We start from the raw sequence: 20972 nt of genomic DNA, 5'->3' as shown, positions 1-20972 counted from the left end.
CTACTTATTTATGTATTTATCTCTTTATTCACTACTTCTTATTTATTTACTGATTTAAAATGTATTTACTTGTAAAAAAAAAAAACAAGCAAAAAAAACCTGTATTCGCACTTCAAAATGTTTGCTTTGTTCTTGTTTGCTGCAAAACCGATGTTTGTTTATGTACAGCACTTTGTATACAGCAATGCCTGTTCTTAAAGAGCTTTATAAATAAAGTTGAGTTGAGTTGAGTTGAGTAATATTATTGTGATTACAAAGGACTACATTTAAATTTATGCATGGACCTGAGCAGCAATGAGCGTTCTCCCAGGCCGCCTTCCTCTATGTGGAGCCGCTGTAGCGTTGCACTTTTTTTTTTCTTTTTTTTTTTTTATAAAGACATGTTCAAATTCGACATATGATCACATTAAGATTTGCGGTTGAGATGGGCAGGAAAAAAAAAAAAAGCAACGCGGAAGTAGAGGGCGCCTCCGCTCTCAGCTTTCCGACGAATCGGTACTAAATTGAGGCGGTCTTTTAAGACTGGTAGTAAGTCCAGCTGTAGTAACTCAGCGTCGATATAACTCACTGGAATCAGCTTTGCTGGAACCGAAAACTCAGAGTTTCTTATATGAGGTTATGTGAAATCGTTGTTCAGGGTTAGTCTCACAGTTTATTGAACCTGCTTTGTGAAATACACCCATTTTAAACATGGACAAAGGTTAAACATGCAGTCTGGAGTACAGAATAACATTTTGGGGGGAGTCACGGGTACGGGAACTGCGGGTGCAAATAAGTGCAATTATTGGCGTTATCAGCATTATTTTGTGTATTCGGCCATAAGTGCATTACTGCTACCGCTTCGCCAAGGAGAGCAATGCAGCAATCTGTAGAACTGCAGTGAAGAAAGGTGGAAGGACAGGAAACTTGTCTCCTGCTGTTTGCCTTTTTTCCAATTTTTGCTGTCTTCACCATGAATTCTACTGATTCATATCTTGCAAGCACACATACATACTTTTTCCACATACATTTGTTGCAAATGTTTCCTTGTGAAAAACAAACAAAACAAAAATGAGCTCAGTGTAGATGCACATGTATTTTATCCAATTTTTGCAAATCTGCCTCTGCTGAGTTCTGTTGGGACGGTATAAGTAACTCTTCCATTTTCCAATCTCATTATTTGATCTCTCCACTGAATGGCTGCTCATTCATTGTACCATTTCTTTTGAAGCTTAAAGGTGTCTTTAACCCAAGCCACACTGGGAATTGATGACCTACATGTTGTGCAGTCAGCAACTTATAATACTTATAAAGATAAAATGTGAGGATTTAATCTATAGATTTATAATGAAAAGACATTAGGCTGTTTTATTTTTCATTCCATTGATCTCCTTGCACCAGCAACCTGTCACCTTGCTGATTCAGTGCTTTTTTTTTAGCTTTGCTTATGCACGTGTCTGCTGAAGGCCAGACTATAATTACTAGAACAGCTTTGCTTGGTTTTATTGACTGATTGTTGAGATTGACTGGTTAAAGTAGTTTCGCGACCAGGACTGAAGAAATGTTTGGAAGGACGGGATGTCAAGGTTCGTGGCTGCGGGAAGAGTCATGTCAAGTCAAGTCAAGTCGGGCCCAAGTGCAGAAACGGGGAAGAAGGCAGGTAGCGTGCAAGTAGTTTATTAGAAGGTTCAGTATGGTTGACTTAGACTTAGACTTAGACTTAGACTTGACTTTTTTGATCCCTTTGGGATGGCTCCCTCTGGGAAATTTACATGTCCACCAGCAATAAGAACAGATAATAAAATAATAATTCAATCAATCAATAAATAATGTTATTACACCAGAGATTGAATTATTATTAATAATAATAATAATAATAATAATAATAATAATAATAATAATAATAATAATAATAAAAATAAAAATAAAAATAAAAATAAAAATTCAATCAATCAATAAATAAGGTTATTACACCAGAGATTGAATTAATAATAATAATAATGATAATAATAATAATAATAATAATAATAATACAATAAAAATAAAAATTCAATCAATCAATAAATAAGGTTATTACACCAGCGATTGAATTAATACTACTACTACTACTACTACTACTACTACTACTACTAATAATAATAATAATAATAACAACATAAAAAATAAAAATTAAATCAATAAATAAATAAGGTTATTACACCAGAGATTGAATTAATAATAATAATAATAATAATAATAATAATAATAATAATAATAATAATAATAATAATTATAATAATAATAACATAAAAAATAAAAATGAAATCAATCAATAAATAAGGTTATTACACCGGAGATTGAATTAAATAAAGTAAAGTACAGTAAAGTGTAGGGGTGTGAATTGCCTAGTACCTGACGATTCGATTCGTATCACGATTCACAGGTCACGATTCGATTCGATACCGATTAATCCCGATACGAATTTATAAGTCGATTGTTGCGATTTTTTTTCATTCAAATTTAGAAAATACTAATCAGTAAGCTTGTAGAGTGTAAGATTTATATGAAAATGTATTATTTATTTATCTGAAATTTCAGTCTTATAGAGGTTGTAATCTGTTTCATGTTTGAACAGCATTAAAATAAAAATATTAAGGCTTAATGTTCCGTTCATATAACATTCTTCCATGCTCAAGGTGTGAATCCTAAAAAAAAAAAAAAAAAAAAAAAAAAAAAAAAAAAAAAAAATCGATTCTGCCCTTATTGAATCGATTCGAGAATCGCGCGATGTAGTATCGCGATATATCGCCGAATCGATTTTTTTTTTAACACCCCTAGTAAAGTGCCATATTTGTGAAGTGAAGTGCACGCTACACCCTCCTCCCCCCCGGTGAGGACAAAGGAGTTCTTTAGTCTGTTGGTCCGGCACTTGGGGAGCGTAAGCCTTCTACTGAACAGGCTCCTCTGAATGCTGATGACAGTGTGCATGTGTGTGGGTGGGTGCTATTGTCCATATAATCCAACATTGTCCAGAGTCCTCTTCTCTGCTCCTGTCACCAGAGTCTAGCTTCATGCCGACCACAGAGCCGGCCCGCCTGATAAGCTTGTCCAATCTGTGGAAGTCCTTCTTCCCCCCCAGCACACCACGGTGTAAAAGAGGACACTGGCAACCACAGACTTGTAAAACATCTTCAGAAGTTTGCTGCAGATGTTGAAAGAACGCAGTCTCCTCAGGAAGTACATCCTGCTTTGTGTCTTCCTGTACAGGTGACTGGTATGTGTTGTCCAGTCCACTTTATCGTCCAGCCACAGCCCAAGGTATTTGTAACTGTCCACCACCTCCACTTCAGCTCCCTCTAACAGGACTGGTCAAGGTCCTGGTATAGACCTCCTAAAGTCAATGACCAGCTCCTTCGTTTTCGAGGTATTGAGCTGTAGGTGGTTGGTGTGGCATCATGCAGCAAAGTCTCTGACCAGTCTCCGATACTCCTCCTCTCTGTCGTCCTGGATGCACCCAACGATGGCTGTATCGTCGGCGTACTTCTGGACATGGCACATCTCTGAGTTGTAGCAGAAGTCCGAGGTATACAGGGTGAAGATAACAGGAGCCAGCACTGTGCCTTGAGGGGCTCCTGTTTTACTGACCACCGTGCCCGATGTGATGTCCTTCACCCCCCGACATACTGTGGTCTGCAAGTGAGGTAATCGAAGATTCAGTTCACCAGGTGGGGGTCCACTCCCATCCTGCCTAGTTTGTCCCAAAGCAGAGGGGGCTGGATGGTGTTAACCATTTTTATTAATTTTTTCTTGGCTTTGGACAACCACGCAATGCACCACCGGGAGCTGGAATTCCTTTGTTCGTCTGCAGCAAAATGCATGTGCCGTTGCGTCTTGATTGGTTTACTAGGTCATGCAGGCTTGGTTTACGTAAGGCCAATTGCAAGGCAGACAGAGACAAACAACCACTCAAACTCACAAGAACACCTGGGGACAATTCGGAGCGCACAATTAACCTGCCAAGCATGTTTATGGAATGTGGGAGGATACCGGAGTACCCGGAGAAAACCCACACGGGCACGTGGAGAACATGCAAACTCCACCTGGGAAGTCCGAAGCCTTGACTCGATCTTGCGTCCTCAGCACTGGGAGGCACACATTTTGACACTACTACAATATGCTCACATTCTCAAGTCAAACATGCAACAATTAATGAAAAATAAACAGCACTGGAGTGTAATATCCAGGGAAAGAGTGGGAGAACAACTAATGGAGAACAGAACACCCACTAGAAACACGCCACATATACAGTACGCTGTAGATTGTGTCTCACTTTATTGCTCTTTCACTGTGAATGTAATTTACAGTCTGCTGTAATTTGGGGGAGTTGGTGGTTAACATCATTACACTATTACAAATGTTAAGTTGTAAAGTCACCTTTACTCAAGTAGGGTAAGACATTGTCTGCATTTGTGTGCCATTACTGTGTGTGTGCATGTGTGTGCGTGGGTGTGTTTTGTGTGCGTGTGTGTCCATGCTGCAGTCTTAGAAAGGACATCCCGGATGCTGCATCATTGCAACAAAAGAGAAGGTGACATCATTAAAAAAAAAAAAAAAGTACTGCCGTCACATGATGGATTATGTGCTTGCATGTCTGATTTTGTGAGCTATGATAACAGTTTTTTTTTTTTAACACCTGCTTTCCTTTTTAAGTAATAATAAAAAAAAAAAAAAAAAGTAGCAGTGCGTCATAGTTTCTCAAGGTCAGTAATGCCCATAATCATCGTCCAAACACAGACAGAAAATGTTCTTAATGAATATGTTAGCACAGTGATAGACGGGTCCCAGCACCTTCATGATATTGGGAGTGGGATTAAACGAGTGGCATCACACGCTTCCCCACAGACTACTCCAACACATCCCGACTAACTCTTCCACAGTAAACATTGGCATGCTAAAGTTTGATACACCTCTGCACAGTTGGAAGATTTGTATTTGGACATGGTATGATTGTTTAGACACACGTTTCCTCAGGGGCAGAGCTATGTGGTGGCCATGGTGAAAATCTATGTTTATAATTTTGAAGAATTATGAGATTTTTGTGTTCTTGTGTTCTTTACTGTAGATGATTTGAATGAATGAGCCTTGATCGCAGCACACAAAATGACATCGGCCGTTGGTGACAAGTGATTATTCTGATTGTCTGTTAGCTAGCGAATCAGTGTATAAAATGGAAGTAGACTATGAGATGGTACACAAAAGCCAATGCAATGACAAAGAAAATGGCATTATCTAGTAAATTAAGTTCAACAGAATGTTGTTGTTTTTTTTACTTAAACTTGTTTCTGCTTATGAATGTTATGGGCATTGTTCTGGATATGTGTGAAGTTTATTCTATGAAATCCTGACTGTTATGTTATGATAAAGAAATGACAGACGCATGCATGCATGAATGACCATCTGCCCACCCCAATGAAAAAAAGTTTGGCTTTGCTCCTATTTTCCATAATTAATGCAGTTGTTTCTCCTGCCAGTAATTGATTAAAACCAGCTCCTTTGCTTAATTGAAAAAAAGAAAGAAAAAAAAATGAATGACTTGAATTTAGACACACCAGGAGGAAAGCAGCTGTAATGGCAGTGTAGTGTGACTTCATGGCAATGAATGAAAATAAAATAGTCACTAGTCTTGGAGCCATGTATTCCAATTAAAATCAATCTGAATGGCCAAAGGGGAGGAAAATATATAAACACTAGGGGTGTGAATTGCCTAGTACCTGACGATTCGATTCGTATCACGATTCACAGGTCACGATTCGATTCGATACCGATTAATCCCGATACGAATTTATAAGTCGATTGTTGCGATTTTTTTTCATTCAAATTTAGAAAATACTAATCAGTAAGCTTGTAGAGTGTAAGATTTATATGAAAATGTATTATTTATTTATCTTATAGAGGTTCTAATCTGTTTCATGTTTGAACAGCATTAAAATAAAATATTAAGGCTTAATGTTCCGTTCATATAACATTCTTCCATGCTCAAGGTGTGAATCCTAAAAAAAAAAAAAAATAAACAAAAAAAATAAAAATAAAAATTCGATTCTGCCGATTATTGAATCGATTCGAGAATCGCGCGATGTAGTATCGCGATATATCGCCGAATCGATTTTTTTTTAACACCCCTAATAAACACCTCTATTGGAATGAAAAGGCTGAATCCAAATGGAATTTAATTTGGAATCACAGGGGTGGTATATTGCTTTTGCTAAAACGAACGAGCGTCATGTATACGCTTCATTCAGATTGGCGAGGCTGCGTCCGGCATGCACAAGCTCTGTCTTGACGTAAATGCGTCATGATGTCGTTTTTACCCACTAAAATGGTGGGCTTCTCCCTAGAGCTTGTCTGCATGGGGATAACTTGTTTTTAAGTACTTGAAACTTGTTTTTATCAAGATGTTGCTTCAATAAAAGTGTCAACTATCACAACTACTGTGCTAAATGACGAATGAACAACATCTTGATAAATCACGTGATTGATGTCCGTGCGTCCCGCAGCTGCCACGGGGCTGATCCAATTAAACGGGGGCGCATATAAAGGGCAGATTGGAATGGATCATGTCGCATGTAAACAGGGGACCAGAAATCTTCATTCGGAATAATTTCAATCAGAATGACTAAAAAGTATCCATGTAAACCAGGCTACTGTGGGGCATATTCTCTCGTGTGCTTGTCAGATAGGGCGCACTGCTGAACACTTCTTTTTCCAATGGAGATTCTCCCATCGACTTGGGCCTGGTTCACCTGGCAAGATGTTAAAATTGTCGGCCGACTTCCAAACAGTGAGAGACGCCACGTGAGAAAAAAATCAGGGGAGTAATAGTTTTGAATGTACCATGTGTGTTGTGCAGCCACATGGCACAATCAACACATCACACGTGAACCGATTTTCATTCATGAATATATTTCCTGGTTCGACGGGAAGTCTTGCAAAACCTCTCAAGATTAAATGTGACTTATTTGTTCACCTCTAGATGGCTCTAAATATTACACAGATGGTGCTAAATATTACACAATGTTCCTTTAAGTGTGTCAATTACGCACCTTCATGAAATGTACGCATTCAGGGTGGAATGACGTTTAAAAGAAGGCGTTCCCTGTCATATCTATCAGACTTCAGCATCTTCCCTCTTGCGTGCTCACGAGGCTGTACTAAGGACGGCTGGCTATTGAAGGTGAAACATCATATTGCACATTTTGATCCAATTAGCCTAACTGCTTCCGTGCTCTGCTGGTGACAGCCGCGTCACGCCGAGCGACTGTTGACTGGTGCTGGTGGCTTGGAGTTTGTCTGAAAGTGCAGCTGATAACAACTACAGTTATTCGAATGATGGAACTTTTGAAGCATTGTTTTTTATTTGACATATGTCAGTCATGAAATACACAAGTCACAAGCTCATTCCCTTTTCAACTAATAGAAGAGCTTCAAATATACATTCAGTCATGAGCACAGTAGTCTGACTACCGTATTTTCCGCACTATAAGGCGCACCTTCAACGAATGACATATTTTAAAACTTTTTCCATATATAAGGCGCACTGCATTATGAGGCGCACCTTCAATGAATGACATATTTTAAAACTTTTTCCATATATAAGGCGCTACAGTAGAGGCTGGGGTTACGTTATGCATCCATTAGATGGTGCTGCGCTAAAGGGAATGTCAACAAAACAGTCAGATCGGTCAGTCAAACTTTATTAATAGATTACAATCCAGCTTTCTGACAACTCCATTCACTCCCAAAATGAATAAACAGCTGTTTTATTATTTTCTCTGAGGTAAAGTATTAGTATTAGCTAGCGATCCAAGATGGCGGGATCTTCTGCGCATGCGCGTCACCGATCGTGCAGGGTCACCGATAGCGTCTTAACAGCGAGACCTGTTGCGACTCAATATTGATCCATATATAAGGTGCATGGTCAGCTTTGAAAAAATTGAAGGCTTTTAGGTGCGCCTTATAGTGCGGAAATTATGGTAAATAATAAGTAATAATGGTAAATTACTTTGACTGTATTTATTAACTGTAGAATGCAAATACATATGTTCTTTCATAGTAGCCCATTAGATGAGCCACGCGTGTGTCACTGGTGACGATCATATAACTTCCAGAGCCATGCTCAAGTCAACTTCACATTTGAAGCATGAAATACATTCCAAATGGATCTTTATGGAATTCACATGTCTCAGGGGAGCGCCACAATCTGGGACTTGCAATCATCCTCACAATTCAATCGATCACCGCTCTTCGGCGGCTGCGCGAGTTTTTCACCGGATACGCGGGTGGATGTGTTAGAAGCAGCGACGGGAGAATCACCGCACATTGAAAGTGCATTAGGAAGGCGCGTAAGAAATTGACTTAAGCGCGAACGGGAGAATATGCTCCTATTAGAGACAAAATGAATCACCGCCTTCAATCGTTCGGCACAAATCACCCCCAAGTTCAGTGCCCTTGGATGAAGTTATAATGACTGAGGGGTTCAATGTAGCGTCTCTGATTTGGCCTCTTTCATTTCTTCCTCTACCTTGTCAACTTGTATATTACATCTGATCCTTACTTGTTTGCTTAAAGGTGCTTTCCACCACTGGTTGGTCTTGCTGTACTCAACATGATCAAAAGGGGTCCATTTCACAAAGCAGGTTCAACAAACTCTGAGGGTAACCCTGAAATGCGAGTTGACCCACCCTGAGATAGGAAACTGCGTTTTCGGTTCCAGGACAGCTGATTTGAGTAGAGTTTGATCAACACAGAGTAGTTTCACCTGGAGTTAAGAGAGTGCACCACCACTCTAAAAAGACCACATCAATGGAGCCCCGATTCGACGAGTCACGATGGCAACGGGGACGCAGAGTTTTACCTCTCTCGGGTTGGAAATCTTAATGTGATTGTATGGCGTATTTGAACATGTCGTTAGGAAAAAGTGCACTACCGCAGCAGCTGCAAAAGAGAGGGAGGCAGCGTGGATGTTGCTACTCAGGTCAATGCGTACATTTAAATGTAGTCCCTTGCAAGCACAATAATATTACAGGGGAGCCCTGCTTGAATGGTAGCTCATTAGTTTATTCCATTTAGGTCGAATCCTGCATGGGAGAAGTGCACTTTGGGGGGCGGGGGTTGGCTTGGCTGTTCGGCAGCTGCTTAACTCTTTTACTGCCACACGTTATCAAAAAAAACAAACTTTAATATGACAAAGGCTTTGATCATTTACATCATCCTTGAAAACGTTCAATTTCATCATGTTTCATGTAATTTCATGCGCAATGAGCGCAATTAAAAGAGATACAATGCTGCCATCTGCTGGCCATAGTGTGTTTGATTCCACAACTCATTGACAAGGCAGCGCGTGCTGCACTTAGACGGTGAACTGCCCATTGATTAAAAAACAAAACTACAACAACAAAAAACATAGTTGACATCATTTAACATTTATGGCGGCATACATCGTGATATTACTAATCGTTTTTAAACGTTTTTGGCAGTCAAAGAGTTAATAAAAGGCCACAACAACAAACGCAAATCCACTATGTATTTTTATGTACCTGTACTAGCAGCACAAGCACAATAGACCCTTCCAGCTGACGTCACCGCTTAGCTCCCGCGGCGCCTCCCGGAGGGCAGACATCCCATAAGAAATGAATGTAGAGAGTTTGATTTTCGGCGAGCGTCTTCGTTAAAAGGTGGGAAATATGTCAAGTGTCACAAAAAAACGTCCTGAGTAGGACCCTACATTACTGCAAATCATTGAAACCAGTCGTTTGAAGCCGCTAGCTACAAAAAAAATGTGTCGTAGTTTCACGCTAGCCACCGTGCTAGTCTTTTACTCCTCACTGTCTTTCGCGGGGTTTGAATCGCTGCCAGCAGCCGAAAGAATGCTCTCATCTCTCTTTGAGCCATTAGAGCACCCATTGGCCGCACACAAGTTCACCATAGCATTGGTCGCTGATTTAACAACTGTTTGACCTATTTTCTAGCTCACACTGATTGTTTTCTTATTCACTCACTTTGATGCGCTGCCCCCCACCACTAGGGGCGCACTTCAATGTGACGTCACACTGTAAGGGTCTATAACAAGGGCAACAAGAGCGCTTTACTATGGTGAGGTCACTCCGGTATTACTTATGAATGTCGCGAGCAACACAAAAACTGAAGTATTTTGTAGATGTAACAATAATGTGAAGCCCCATTTTTTATGTAACTACATGAGCTGCGCCCTGCTTAAATGCGCCAACATAACAAGGCACCACAGTAGTCCATGAGTAACTCACTCACCATAACGCTAGGTTCATAACTGCTCGCCCCAGAACGGGCCATCATGCGTGGGAATCACCTGTAGCTGTAAGTCCATGCACGTTTCTTTTTCTTCTTGGTCATAGGCTCCTGTGTAGTCTCTTTTTCTCCGTTGCAAAGAAACATTCCAAATATATGTCTGTTTTTTACTCATTTTGCTAACTTGTCGATTAGCATCAGTGCTACGCAACTGAGATAATTACCATCCTGACATGCGGCAAGATCCGCCGTAAACAGAGATAATCCGTTCACTTTTCAAAATAAAACATTTTTAAGCCTTATTTCACTCACAATCACTTATTTCACTGTCAATCAAAGAGGCGTTTTGTCTCCAGAAGTCATCTAATCATCATGCAGAAGTCGAGCGTACAGGCCAGCCCACTGCCTCATTGACTCATCCCAGACGATGAGCGTCCAAGGGTGGGATAATGCCCATTGCCCAGCATGTATCCAATGACTATCCATTTTTTGCGTAGTGGAACAACCCACCTTACGTTTCCTCATAGAAGCACTTGGCGAGGAGCGTCCGAGTGTGGCAAAATTCCAGTTACCAGTTACCACCTGTGATAAATAGCTTATTTTGAACCAAAAATAAGGTATTCCAGCACACATGTAGTCAATGATATGCCCACAGAGCAGTCCATATTTCACCTTTTTGTGTGTGTGTGTGTGTGTGTGTGGGGGGGGTTGGCATTTTAGAGGAAGCTGAGCTTCCCTTGCAGTCTTGGAGGACTCACCACTGATGAGTATGATTTGGTTATGTTTTAATATCCCGCCCCCGTAAAAGCTTTCTGGTTGCCTTTTTTTAGCAATGAGAAATATTTACTGCCGATGGTATGGAGGGGGATTAGTTTTCACACATGCGCAGAATGTATTTAATAATTGGTGCTGGTGTCTGTTACTTCCATCAGTTTTCCAGTGGGACGTGAAGACGGTCATGCCGACGCCACAGGTGGTAGGCGTCAGCGTTGGATTGTTGTATATCGAGGCCTCTAGGAGAACACAAATTCAAATAAAGGAGTAGTGTAAAATGAAAACGTGGCAGAAAGAAATGAGGAAATACTGGCAGGCAGAAATAGAAGAAGTCAAAGATGAGGAAGATAAGCGAAAAATCTCCTTGTAAACGATACGGCAGTCAGTTGCTGAGGGAAGAGATTTAGGTCATGCTGTATGAATGACAGGAGCAGATAATGAATAGTAGAACTAGTGAGAATGTGGGGAAGCAAAAAGCAGGTTCACTGCTGTGGTATATGTCATGTATCTTTAATAAATGACAGAACAGTAACAGGATTAGGATTAGGAGGTTGAGGAGGTTCCATTAATAAGTATAATAGTCCACACACACTACGGCACAATTTGAAAAACAACTGTAGCACATCAACTAAATTACCACAAACAAAATTTGATAGGATTTCAAATAATGCATGTACAAAATATTGGCCCTTTGAGAGGCTGACAAAGTCTCCACACTGTGTAGTCAATATCCATCCATCCATTTTCTATAAGACTTGGCAATATTAAAGAATTGTTAACCAGTCAAATGAGGGCAGCTGTTCAATTAACTAAGCATGTTTGAATGGGGGAGGATGTCGGAATACCCGAAGAAAATGGGGTGAACATGCAAACTGAGCCGGGATTCAATCCCAGAAGCTCTTGACTGTGAGTCTTATCATCATCATCATTACCTTCGATAACTGCATATGATATGCAAATAATAATAATAATAATAATAATAATAATAAAATGCATATACATTTTTATGAAAAACCTCCCATTTAGATATAGATTCAAAGAAAAACTTGGGATCTGTATCACTCTGTGGCTCCTTTTTAATATTCTTCAGTCCTGCTAATCGGTGTGTGTTTGTATGCGTGTGAGAAAGTTTGTGTAACCAGGACAGCTCTAGATAGGGATGTTAAATTAGACCATGGTTAATAAGCTGTGGGACTCAATGTGCTCTCTTCGGATTCGACCAAGACTTCATCTGTCTGTCTTCATCGCTGACCTGACACATGCTCACACACTAAATCTCTTTCTTACACACACAATTTTAGCACACATGCACGGGATATGTTATGATAACAAAACACAGATACATATAAATTGAATACCAAAACTTGATTAGCAAGAAAACAAGATCGCAATCCTAAACAGAGATGTAAATTGAATAAAACTTTTCCCAAACTAACTAAATTATCACACGATACCTGTATGCCACCTTAACTATGATTATATTTGCAAATTATGGGTTAAGGTGACATTTCATTTTGTGGAAATAACACAAGCACATTGAATATAAAATACAATGTAAATCCTGGGCAACCGCATCCGGTGAAAACCCGGGGTTGGAATTAAACCATCTCTGGATGGTTTAATTCCAACCCCGGGTTTTCACCGGATGCGGTTGCGGTGCGGTTGCGGTGCGGTGCGTCTTGACTGCGTGCTCCGGACGGGTCAATTTTTTGGTCAATCCACACCGGCTCCGCACAGCTGCGGTCCGGCAGCTCCGTCGCCGCCCACTTCCCAACGTGTCTCGCGGGACCGCGCGCGCGCGATCATGTGGCATTTCACAACGACAAACATACAGAATGTCTGTGCTCAACAGAGAAGCAGAAAGAGAGGTGGACTTCTTTTGATTTAACCTTTTCTTCTTCTTCTGCTATGAGATTCCATGCAGCATCCTTTTTTTGGTTGTCCTTGTAAAGTATATTAATAACGAGAGTCGGGTCAGTGCGGGTCCACTCTTTATTTCTGTCTTCCGCGTCCGGCTGCCGCTCAGTACGGCAAGCGAGACGGGCACAACAAGCAATCGCGAACATCAAACTCACAATACATTACAGTCCTTATAAAAAGGATGTGCCGTGTCATATATTATTTTGTGGTTTTCCACCTCCAATTTATTAAACCTCTCCGCGTCCATGTTCGCTGGTGTCTAAACCGTGAATGAGCACATGGCCCGGCGACGCCCATGTCACGTTTTGCTGAAAAACTTGCGAAATAGGAGCTGGCGAGTGTTTTATTCTGAAAGGTAACCGGAAATTTATTTTGAAACTGCCTCGGTCTTCCTGTCCCGCTCGATGTGTTTGGTGCTAGCTTGCCATTTGCCGGAGGCCTACCGCTGCGGCGTCCGGCAAAAATAGAAAATAGGTCTATCCTTGCGGAAGGCCTGCGGCACGCCGCAGCTGAGACGCAGTCGACACGCAACGCACCCGCAAGCGGTGTAAACTGCACCATTCGAATGAATGGAATCTAATTGCTTGCGTCGCCGGACCGCACCGCAACCGCACCGCAACCGCATCCGGTGAAAACCCGGGGCAATGTTGGTAATTTTGCAGATGAGCATAGTTGGCAGATCTGAGAGTGGGAGAAATCTGACTTCAATCATGGCCAATCAAAGCAAAGCAAATCTTTCATTCCCATGCAGCACATACTATAGTTTTGACATGTATGTGCACACGTCTGAGCTGGAGTGACGTGCCGCCAGGGCAGGCAAGGTTGGCACTGCCTGCCCAAGGAGCGTTGGAGCGTTTCACAGTCAAACGTGTAGTGGTTGGGATGACAATCAGCAACTCCAAATCTGAGGCCATGACACTTAGTTGAAATAGGGTGGAGTGCCTTCGTCGGGTCGAGGAAGAGATCCTGTCCCAAGTGAAGGAGTTCAAGTATCATGAGGTCTTGTTCACAAGTGAGGGGAGAATGGAGCAGAAGGTCAACAGTTGAATCCAACCCATCCATTTTGAAGGATAATCATAAACTTTCACTACAAATGTTGTGTCCATATGAATCAAAGTCATTTAAATTTCAAGTGACTGATACATTAAAAGCATATTATCTGGATTCAATGAGACAGCAGTTCCTGTTCATAACTGCAACACTGCTTTGTTATGTGATACTATTGCAGCACTGTATATGCATTAAAGTTACATATCAGTACAACTTGGAGTACAACTTTGATGGGTATGGTACACAACTGTATTGAGCATGTTATTGGACAGCGATAACAACAAACATTTACTTGATGATGAATATGTTTAAAAAGTAAATTTTTATATAGTAAATAGTAGTGTTGTTCCGATACTGATACTGGTATCGTCAGAGGCGCCGATACTGCATTAAAACAGTGGTATCGGTATCAGATTTTGGATGCAGCATCTTGTGTCTTACTCGTGCACGACATTCACTGATATGTGACATGTTCACTGTATGCCAATCTAAGATATCCTATTGGCCCTTGAATGCTCCCAGCCAATGGCAGGACAGCTTTTTCATGTTGAGAGAAAAAACAAACAAACATAGGTATCAGTATGGTATCGGCCGATACTGCAAAGCTGGGTATCGGGGGCCAAAAAATGGTATCAGAACAACACTAGTATATAGTATAAATACTACTGTATCTGATGACTGTTTTAGCGGTTACTGTATTCTAGGAATGGGCGAGTACTTATACCAGGTATTGGTGTTAGACCGATACCAGGCTTTATTTCGAGGAATCGCCTGATACTCGTTTTGGCCGTTACAATCAGGAACTAAACTCACAAACTGAAAATGAGAAATTACAAGATTAGAAATTTGCCATTGATTTCATGAAATTTTCAGGAAAATGTTATTTTGGGATAAAGTATAGTATAGGTATTTCTTTTAAATGATCTGTCATTGTTTTTTGGGAAAAAAAAAGTATGTATCAAAAGTACTAGTGGTATCGGTACTAGGGGTGTGCTCAAAAGATCGATACGGCAATATATCGTTGCGGGCCTCATTACAATACATGTATCGATACGCAGGCGTCAGAATCGATATTACTTGTTAACTTTAAAGAGGCAGTTAACGTTTGCCGTTGCAGCTTGCATTGTAGCTAAAAAATAAAAAACAGCAGCGTCTTCGAAGATAATTGCCTTCAATTAATACAAAAATAGCTCACCAGTGATTGGACACTGTGTCTTGCTAAGAAAAATGAAAGCAGAGGAAGAATATTAATATTTATTTACTTATAAACTTAACATTGCACGTGTCTTAATGTACCAGTTTTCCTATATTTTGTTTAAAAACAAAGTAGAATGTGTTACATGAAAAAAATCTGTTTTTGTTTCCCCAAGTATTTCAAATAAGCACATTTTAGAGCTGTAATTTTAATACGTTGATATTTTTGTTCATATCGGCTCATGCCTATTAATAATTGTTCCCGGTGTGTCTGTGAAAGCTGCAAATTTAGACCAGGCACACCGCTTTGGTGGTAAACCAGAAGAGCTGCTAACAAAAATATTTTTGTCAGTCAGCATAACAAACATATCCTTTAGGCATACATATGACTATTATAAAATGCAAGAAAATTAATGTGACATATTGAGATACGTATCGCCATGAAGATCAAGTATTGGAACACATATGTGTCGCGATATGTATCGTATCGTGAAGTTGGCGGCAATACCCAGCCCTAATCGGTACATGGTATTGGTATCAGTGACAAATCAAGAGTTGAGTACTTGTACTGGTATCGGTCTGAAGAAAAACTGCTATCAAACATTCGATTTTTCGCAAGCCACGTTACATGTAGAAATGTGTGTACTCTGTTAGGGGTAAAACAACAGTCATATACACATTCACACACAAGGGAGGAAGCATCTTACTGCAGCATATTAAAAGGATTTAAAGAGAGAGAGAGAGAGAGAGAGAGAGAGAGCAAAATGGAGGGAATGAATGGTAGGGGGATGCTGCAGCATAAAAAGAATGGAATCTCTCTCACAACATGCACGCATGCACATCACGCACACACGCACACATCCGCACGCACACACACAGTTTTAGTACAGAAAAAAAGCTTCCTTGAAATACATTGGTGATTAGCAATAATGGAATATTGTACTTCACTTGTGTATAATGTATATTGAGAAGCCAGTGGATAATCAATGATAGATGTACACTATATGTTTAATATTAATATAACATTGAAATGTGTTCTGCATACATACAGGCAATCTCTAGCATAGCTGAAATATTTTTAAATCTCCTTTTACTGTTCCTATTCACTTATTTTTCCTCATTTCTTTTCCTTGATGTCATACTCTACAGGTATCATCTTTTACTACTTTTATCCATCCTCTCCATCTCGCTGAGTGTGCCTAAATCAATGGGCTTGCAGCAGGGAGGCTCTTTGCATTAACGTCATTGCTCCACATTCCACAGTGTCACAGATGCCCCCTAACGGCAGCTTTCTTGCACAACAGCTTCACATGGTGCAATGGCTCAAAACGTAGAACCCCTCTTGCACACAGAACACAATATTGAAAACCTGAATGCAGTGCTAAGGCTGGAATGAGCCAACGGAACGAGCGTTCACAGACATGACAGCATCCACTCATAAGGTGAAGATGGTTTTGAATGTGACACATATTAACCTCCTCCCTTTTCCCCTTCCCTCTGCAGTATGTGGCATTTGGTTCCCTCTTCTTCATCCTCCTCTCCATCTCTACGTTCTGCCTGGAGACCCACGAAGCCTTCTACACCATATACAACCTGACTGAGAACGTCACTGTTAGCAATGTGACACACGAGGAGGTACTTCATGTTTCAATGAGTTGCTTAATGTGTCCATTGTAAGCTTTGGATTTTATTTATTAAACCCCTAAAAGTATTTGGGGTGCTAAAAATACTGTCCATTGAGAATGATTTCAACATTTATAACATCATTGTAAAGGTACATACAGGACACAGTCCTTTAGGACTGAATCCTTGGTACCCTAACGTTAAAGAAAGAAAACTCCACAATGCTCACTGAAATGACTCTGACAAAAGTAACAATAAAATACAACTTTATTGAAATGTACTAATTAAAATCAGATACTGCTTGATGTGACATATTTGACTCGAGCAGCATGCAAATAATTTATAAAGAATGTGAAGCTTTGGACATTGCAAAGAGGAATCTCTAGCTTTTTTAATCATTGAATGGGTTAATTTTACATCCTTAAAAATATGAAAAATTGAATGAAAGATTTAGTTGATTCAGTATTATTATTTGTGTTGCTTCCACTCTGCAGACAGTCTTTGAAGTGGTCACAGATGGATGGCTGACATATGTTGAGGGTGTCTGCGTCATTTGGTTCACAATTGAGGTGCTGCTGCGTGTTATCTTCTGCCCTGACAAAACAGAGTTCTTCCGCAGTGCCCTGAACATTATAGACATTGTGGCCATCGTGCCCTTTTACCTGGAGGTGGCGCTTAGTGGCCTTTCGTCCAAAACAGCCAAAGATGTGCTCAGCTTCCTGCGCGTGGTGCGCTTTGTTCGAATCCTGCGCATATTCAAGCTCACCCGCCATTTTGTTGGTTTGCGGGTCCTGGGCCACACTCTCAGGGCAAGCACCAACGAGTTCCTGCTGCTCATCATTTTCCTGGCACTGGGGGTCCTCATCTTTGCAACCATGATTTACTATGCTGAGCGCGTAGGTGCTGACCCGGATGACCCGACTGCCGGTGCCCACACAGACTTTAAGAACATCCCCATTGGTTTTTGGTGGGCAGTGGTGACCATGACAACACTGGGCTATGGAGATATGTTTCCGAAGACATGGTCAGGAATGTTGGTGGGCGCCCTCTGTGCCTTGGCCGGCGTGTTGACCATCGCTATGCCTGTTCCAGTCATTGTCAACAACTTCGGTATGTACTACTCCCTGGCCATGGCCAAGCAAAAGCTCCCCAAGAAGAGGAACAAGCATATACCGCGCGCACCACAGCCAGGCAGTCCCAACTACTGCAAACCGGATGCCCTCGCCATGGCGACTGCCTCGCCGCACAGGCTAATGGGCAATGTCCTGGGGCCTGGCATGGTGGGATCTGGCAGTATGATGGGCGCTGGAGATTGTCCACTGGCACAAGAGGAGATCATTGAAATCAACAGGGCAGGTATGTGATCCAAAGGGAAGTATGACTGTTGTATTTGTTATAGTGGCTGTGCGTAATGCTGATGTATATTGTCTACGTAGTCCATTATAGTGTATCGCGAATTTTTCAGAAACCGACCTCTGACAATTTTAACTCTTTTACTGCCACACGTTATTAAAAAACAACCCCCAATGACAGTGGATTTCGAGCATTTTAACTCATTTTTCGAAGCAAGCAGAATATTGTTTTTGTAATCTTTTGCTACATAAACAACATGGGTACCACATGAAAGATCGCATTCCATTCTTTCATTAGAAAAAAAAGTATGTTTCTACCTTATTCAGTTCTTTAGTAATCACCATTTAAAAATAGATCGTTTGAGTGACATTGGGTGAAAATTGAAAAGATACATTTTCTCCACAACAGTGACTTTGATACTAATATTTTTTGTTTAGTGACGCTCCGTCAAATTAGGTTTAATGTTACAAAGGCTTTGATCGTTCACATTAGCCTTGAAAACGTTCTATTTCATCAGATTGCGTCATGCTTCATTGTAATTCGCAGCTCTAGTTAGGGCCCGAGCAGCTACCGCTGCCATCTGCTGTCCATAGTTAGTGGGTGTTTTTGATTTCACAACTCATTGACCCGGCTGCGCTGCACTTGGACGTTGCACTGACCACTGATATATTAAAAAAAAGTAGTTGACGTCACTTAACGTTTATGGCGGCATACGTCGTGATTTTACTAAACGTTATTAAACGCTTTTGGCGGTCAAAGAGTTAACCAGGATAATCATCCACCTTCATAGACTGGTGTGAGACAACATATTGATAAGATTGATTGATAAGACTTGGAAACAGCTTCCATACAATGTCGATGTTGTTAGTTTGGCTGTTTGAACAATTTTATTGATCATTTAATCCAAAGTGTTGCACTTTGTACATGTTTAACTTGTCTCACTCTGTACTGCATGTCTGTACCTTTCTGTTCTTTTGCTGCGGCCTGTCTTGGCCAGATCTCTCTTGAAAAAGAGGTTTTTAATCTCAACAGGACCATCCTGGTGAAATAAAGGTTAAATTAAATAAATGAAAAATACTGTGACAATGCCACTAAATAATGAATGAAAATGGCATTTTTTTTAGCATTTGGCTCCTTCCCTACTCATTGCTCAGTTCATTTTGTTTTGATAAAGGAGAAATAATCACTGCAGGTTAAAGACACAAACAAATTGGTCCTGATTTGCTTGAATAAACCAATTTCTTGTACAATGAACTACCAAACCAATTACTAATTTCTTTAAAAGAAGTAGAAGACTTTATTATCATTGTACATTGCACAATGAAATTCCGTTCAGTATGTCTCAGCCCATTGACATACAATGGAGTAGAGACAAAAAGACATCATACTGTATCAAAGAAATTGTAAAAGCATTTATTGACACCTGTCACCTACTGACACCTATTTATTGACATTGTCCTGAGGGCAAGGGGGAAAACCATCTTTGACCTGGGAGGGTGGGGTCTGTAGCGATGATTCTGACATTCCTTTGGAGGTGGGCAGCATACATCGAGTCCAGTTCTGGCAGGGGACTTCCCACAACACTCTGGACTGTTTTAACCACCCGGGTCTCGTTCTTTCTGTCTTGGGCCATGCAGCTTCTACACCAGACAGTTATACCAAGACAAAGGACGCTTTCAATGGCGCTCCTGTAAAAATTAGCCATATTCGCCAGGAGGATGGAGCTTTCTTCCTGAGGCTCCTCAGAAAGAAGAGACTTTTCTGGGCCTTCTTGATAAGGCATGAGGTGCTCAGTGCCAATGTGAGGTCAGCTGTGATGCGATACCCAGAAAATTCCTCCCCATGTACTGTATATATAAAGCAGTGGAGGTTTGGACCCTGCGATTGGCTGGCAACCAGTTCAGGGTGTACCCCGCCTGCTGCCTGAAGCCAGCTGGGATAGGCTCCAGCACCCCCACAACCCTTGTGAGGAGTAAGCGGTTAAGAAAATGAATGGATGGATGGATGGATGGATGGATGGAGCTTTGGACCAATTAAAATGTTTGATAAGATTGTTACATACCACCGACTCATACTTGCCAACGATGTGAAACTCCTGAATTTCAACCCTATCTCCCATGTGGCCCCCAATCTGTTATTTCTCACGCTAATGTCTCGAATTTACAGCAAAGTAAATAGTTTAAATTGTGGAGAATATTTGACACATCGTCTGGCAATACGCCAACAATGCGGTGAGAAGGCTAACTTCAAAATAAACCTTAACTTTCTAAGTATGTGGACCACAATGCCTTGGAACACTTTTAATTTGAAGTTGTTTGCGGCAGCGTGTCGCAGCATAATGTATCACTTGACTCATCTTGCAAAATGTGAATTGGCAGTGCAGAAAATATTGTGACCAACGTCAACAACACAACTTTGTCCTGAAAATCGGCAATTAAGAGCACTAAAAAAAAAATAAAAAAATACTTAACTTTGCTGACATTATGTGGCAGCAAACAGCGTTAGCGTGCTAACAGTGCTAGCGGCTGCTGCGAGAATCATCGGATTTTTAACAAACCGGGCTTAATCTGCTGTTGTAGTCGTCAAACTCGCGACTGTGGTTCTGACCCATTTTCTGTCTCATAGACCAAAAACTACTCAACTCAATTTTATTTATAAAGCACTCTAAAACAACCATCGCTGCAAGTGCCGAATATGCAGTAAAATCAGTCATGGAATAAAGTAAATAAGATTCATCCATCCATCATCCATCCATCCATCCATCCATCCATCCATCCATC

At 40.8% G+C, this 20972-nt stretch overlaps 1 protein-coding gene across 2 annotated transcripts in view; it reads left to right on the top strand.

The window, feature by feature from the left end:
- LOC144029364 (voltage-gated potassium channel KCNC1-like) overlaps nt 1–20972 on the top strand; it is a 59237-nt gene that overhangs the window by 25001 nt on the left and 13264 nt on the right. For both annotated transcript variants that reach the window (XM_077535718.1, XM_077535717.1), the window contains exons 2-3: nt 16720–16851; nt 17334–18195. In XM_077535718.1, the coding sequence (XP_077391844.1) occupies nt 16720–16851; nt 17334–18195 (994 nt within the window). The remainder of the gene's footprint in view (nt 1–16719; nt 16852–17333; nt 18196–20972) is intronic.

Source organism: Festucalex cinctus, chromosome 1, assembly GCF_051991245.1.
Source record: "Festucalex cinctus isolate MCC-2025b chromosome 1, RoL_Fcin_1.0, whole genome shotgun sequence".
NCBI classification, from domain to species: Eukaryota; Metazoa; Chordata; class Actinopteri; order Syngnathiformes; family Syngnathidae; genus Festucalex; species Festucalex cinctus.
Note: the sequence above shows the minus strand (reverse complement) of the source record. Positions and strands in the feature narration are given on the sequence as shown.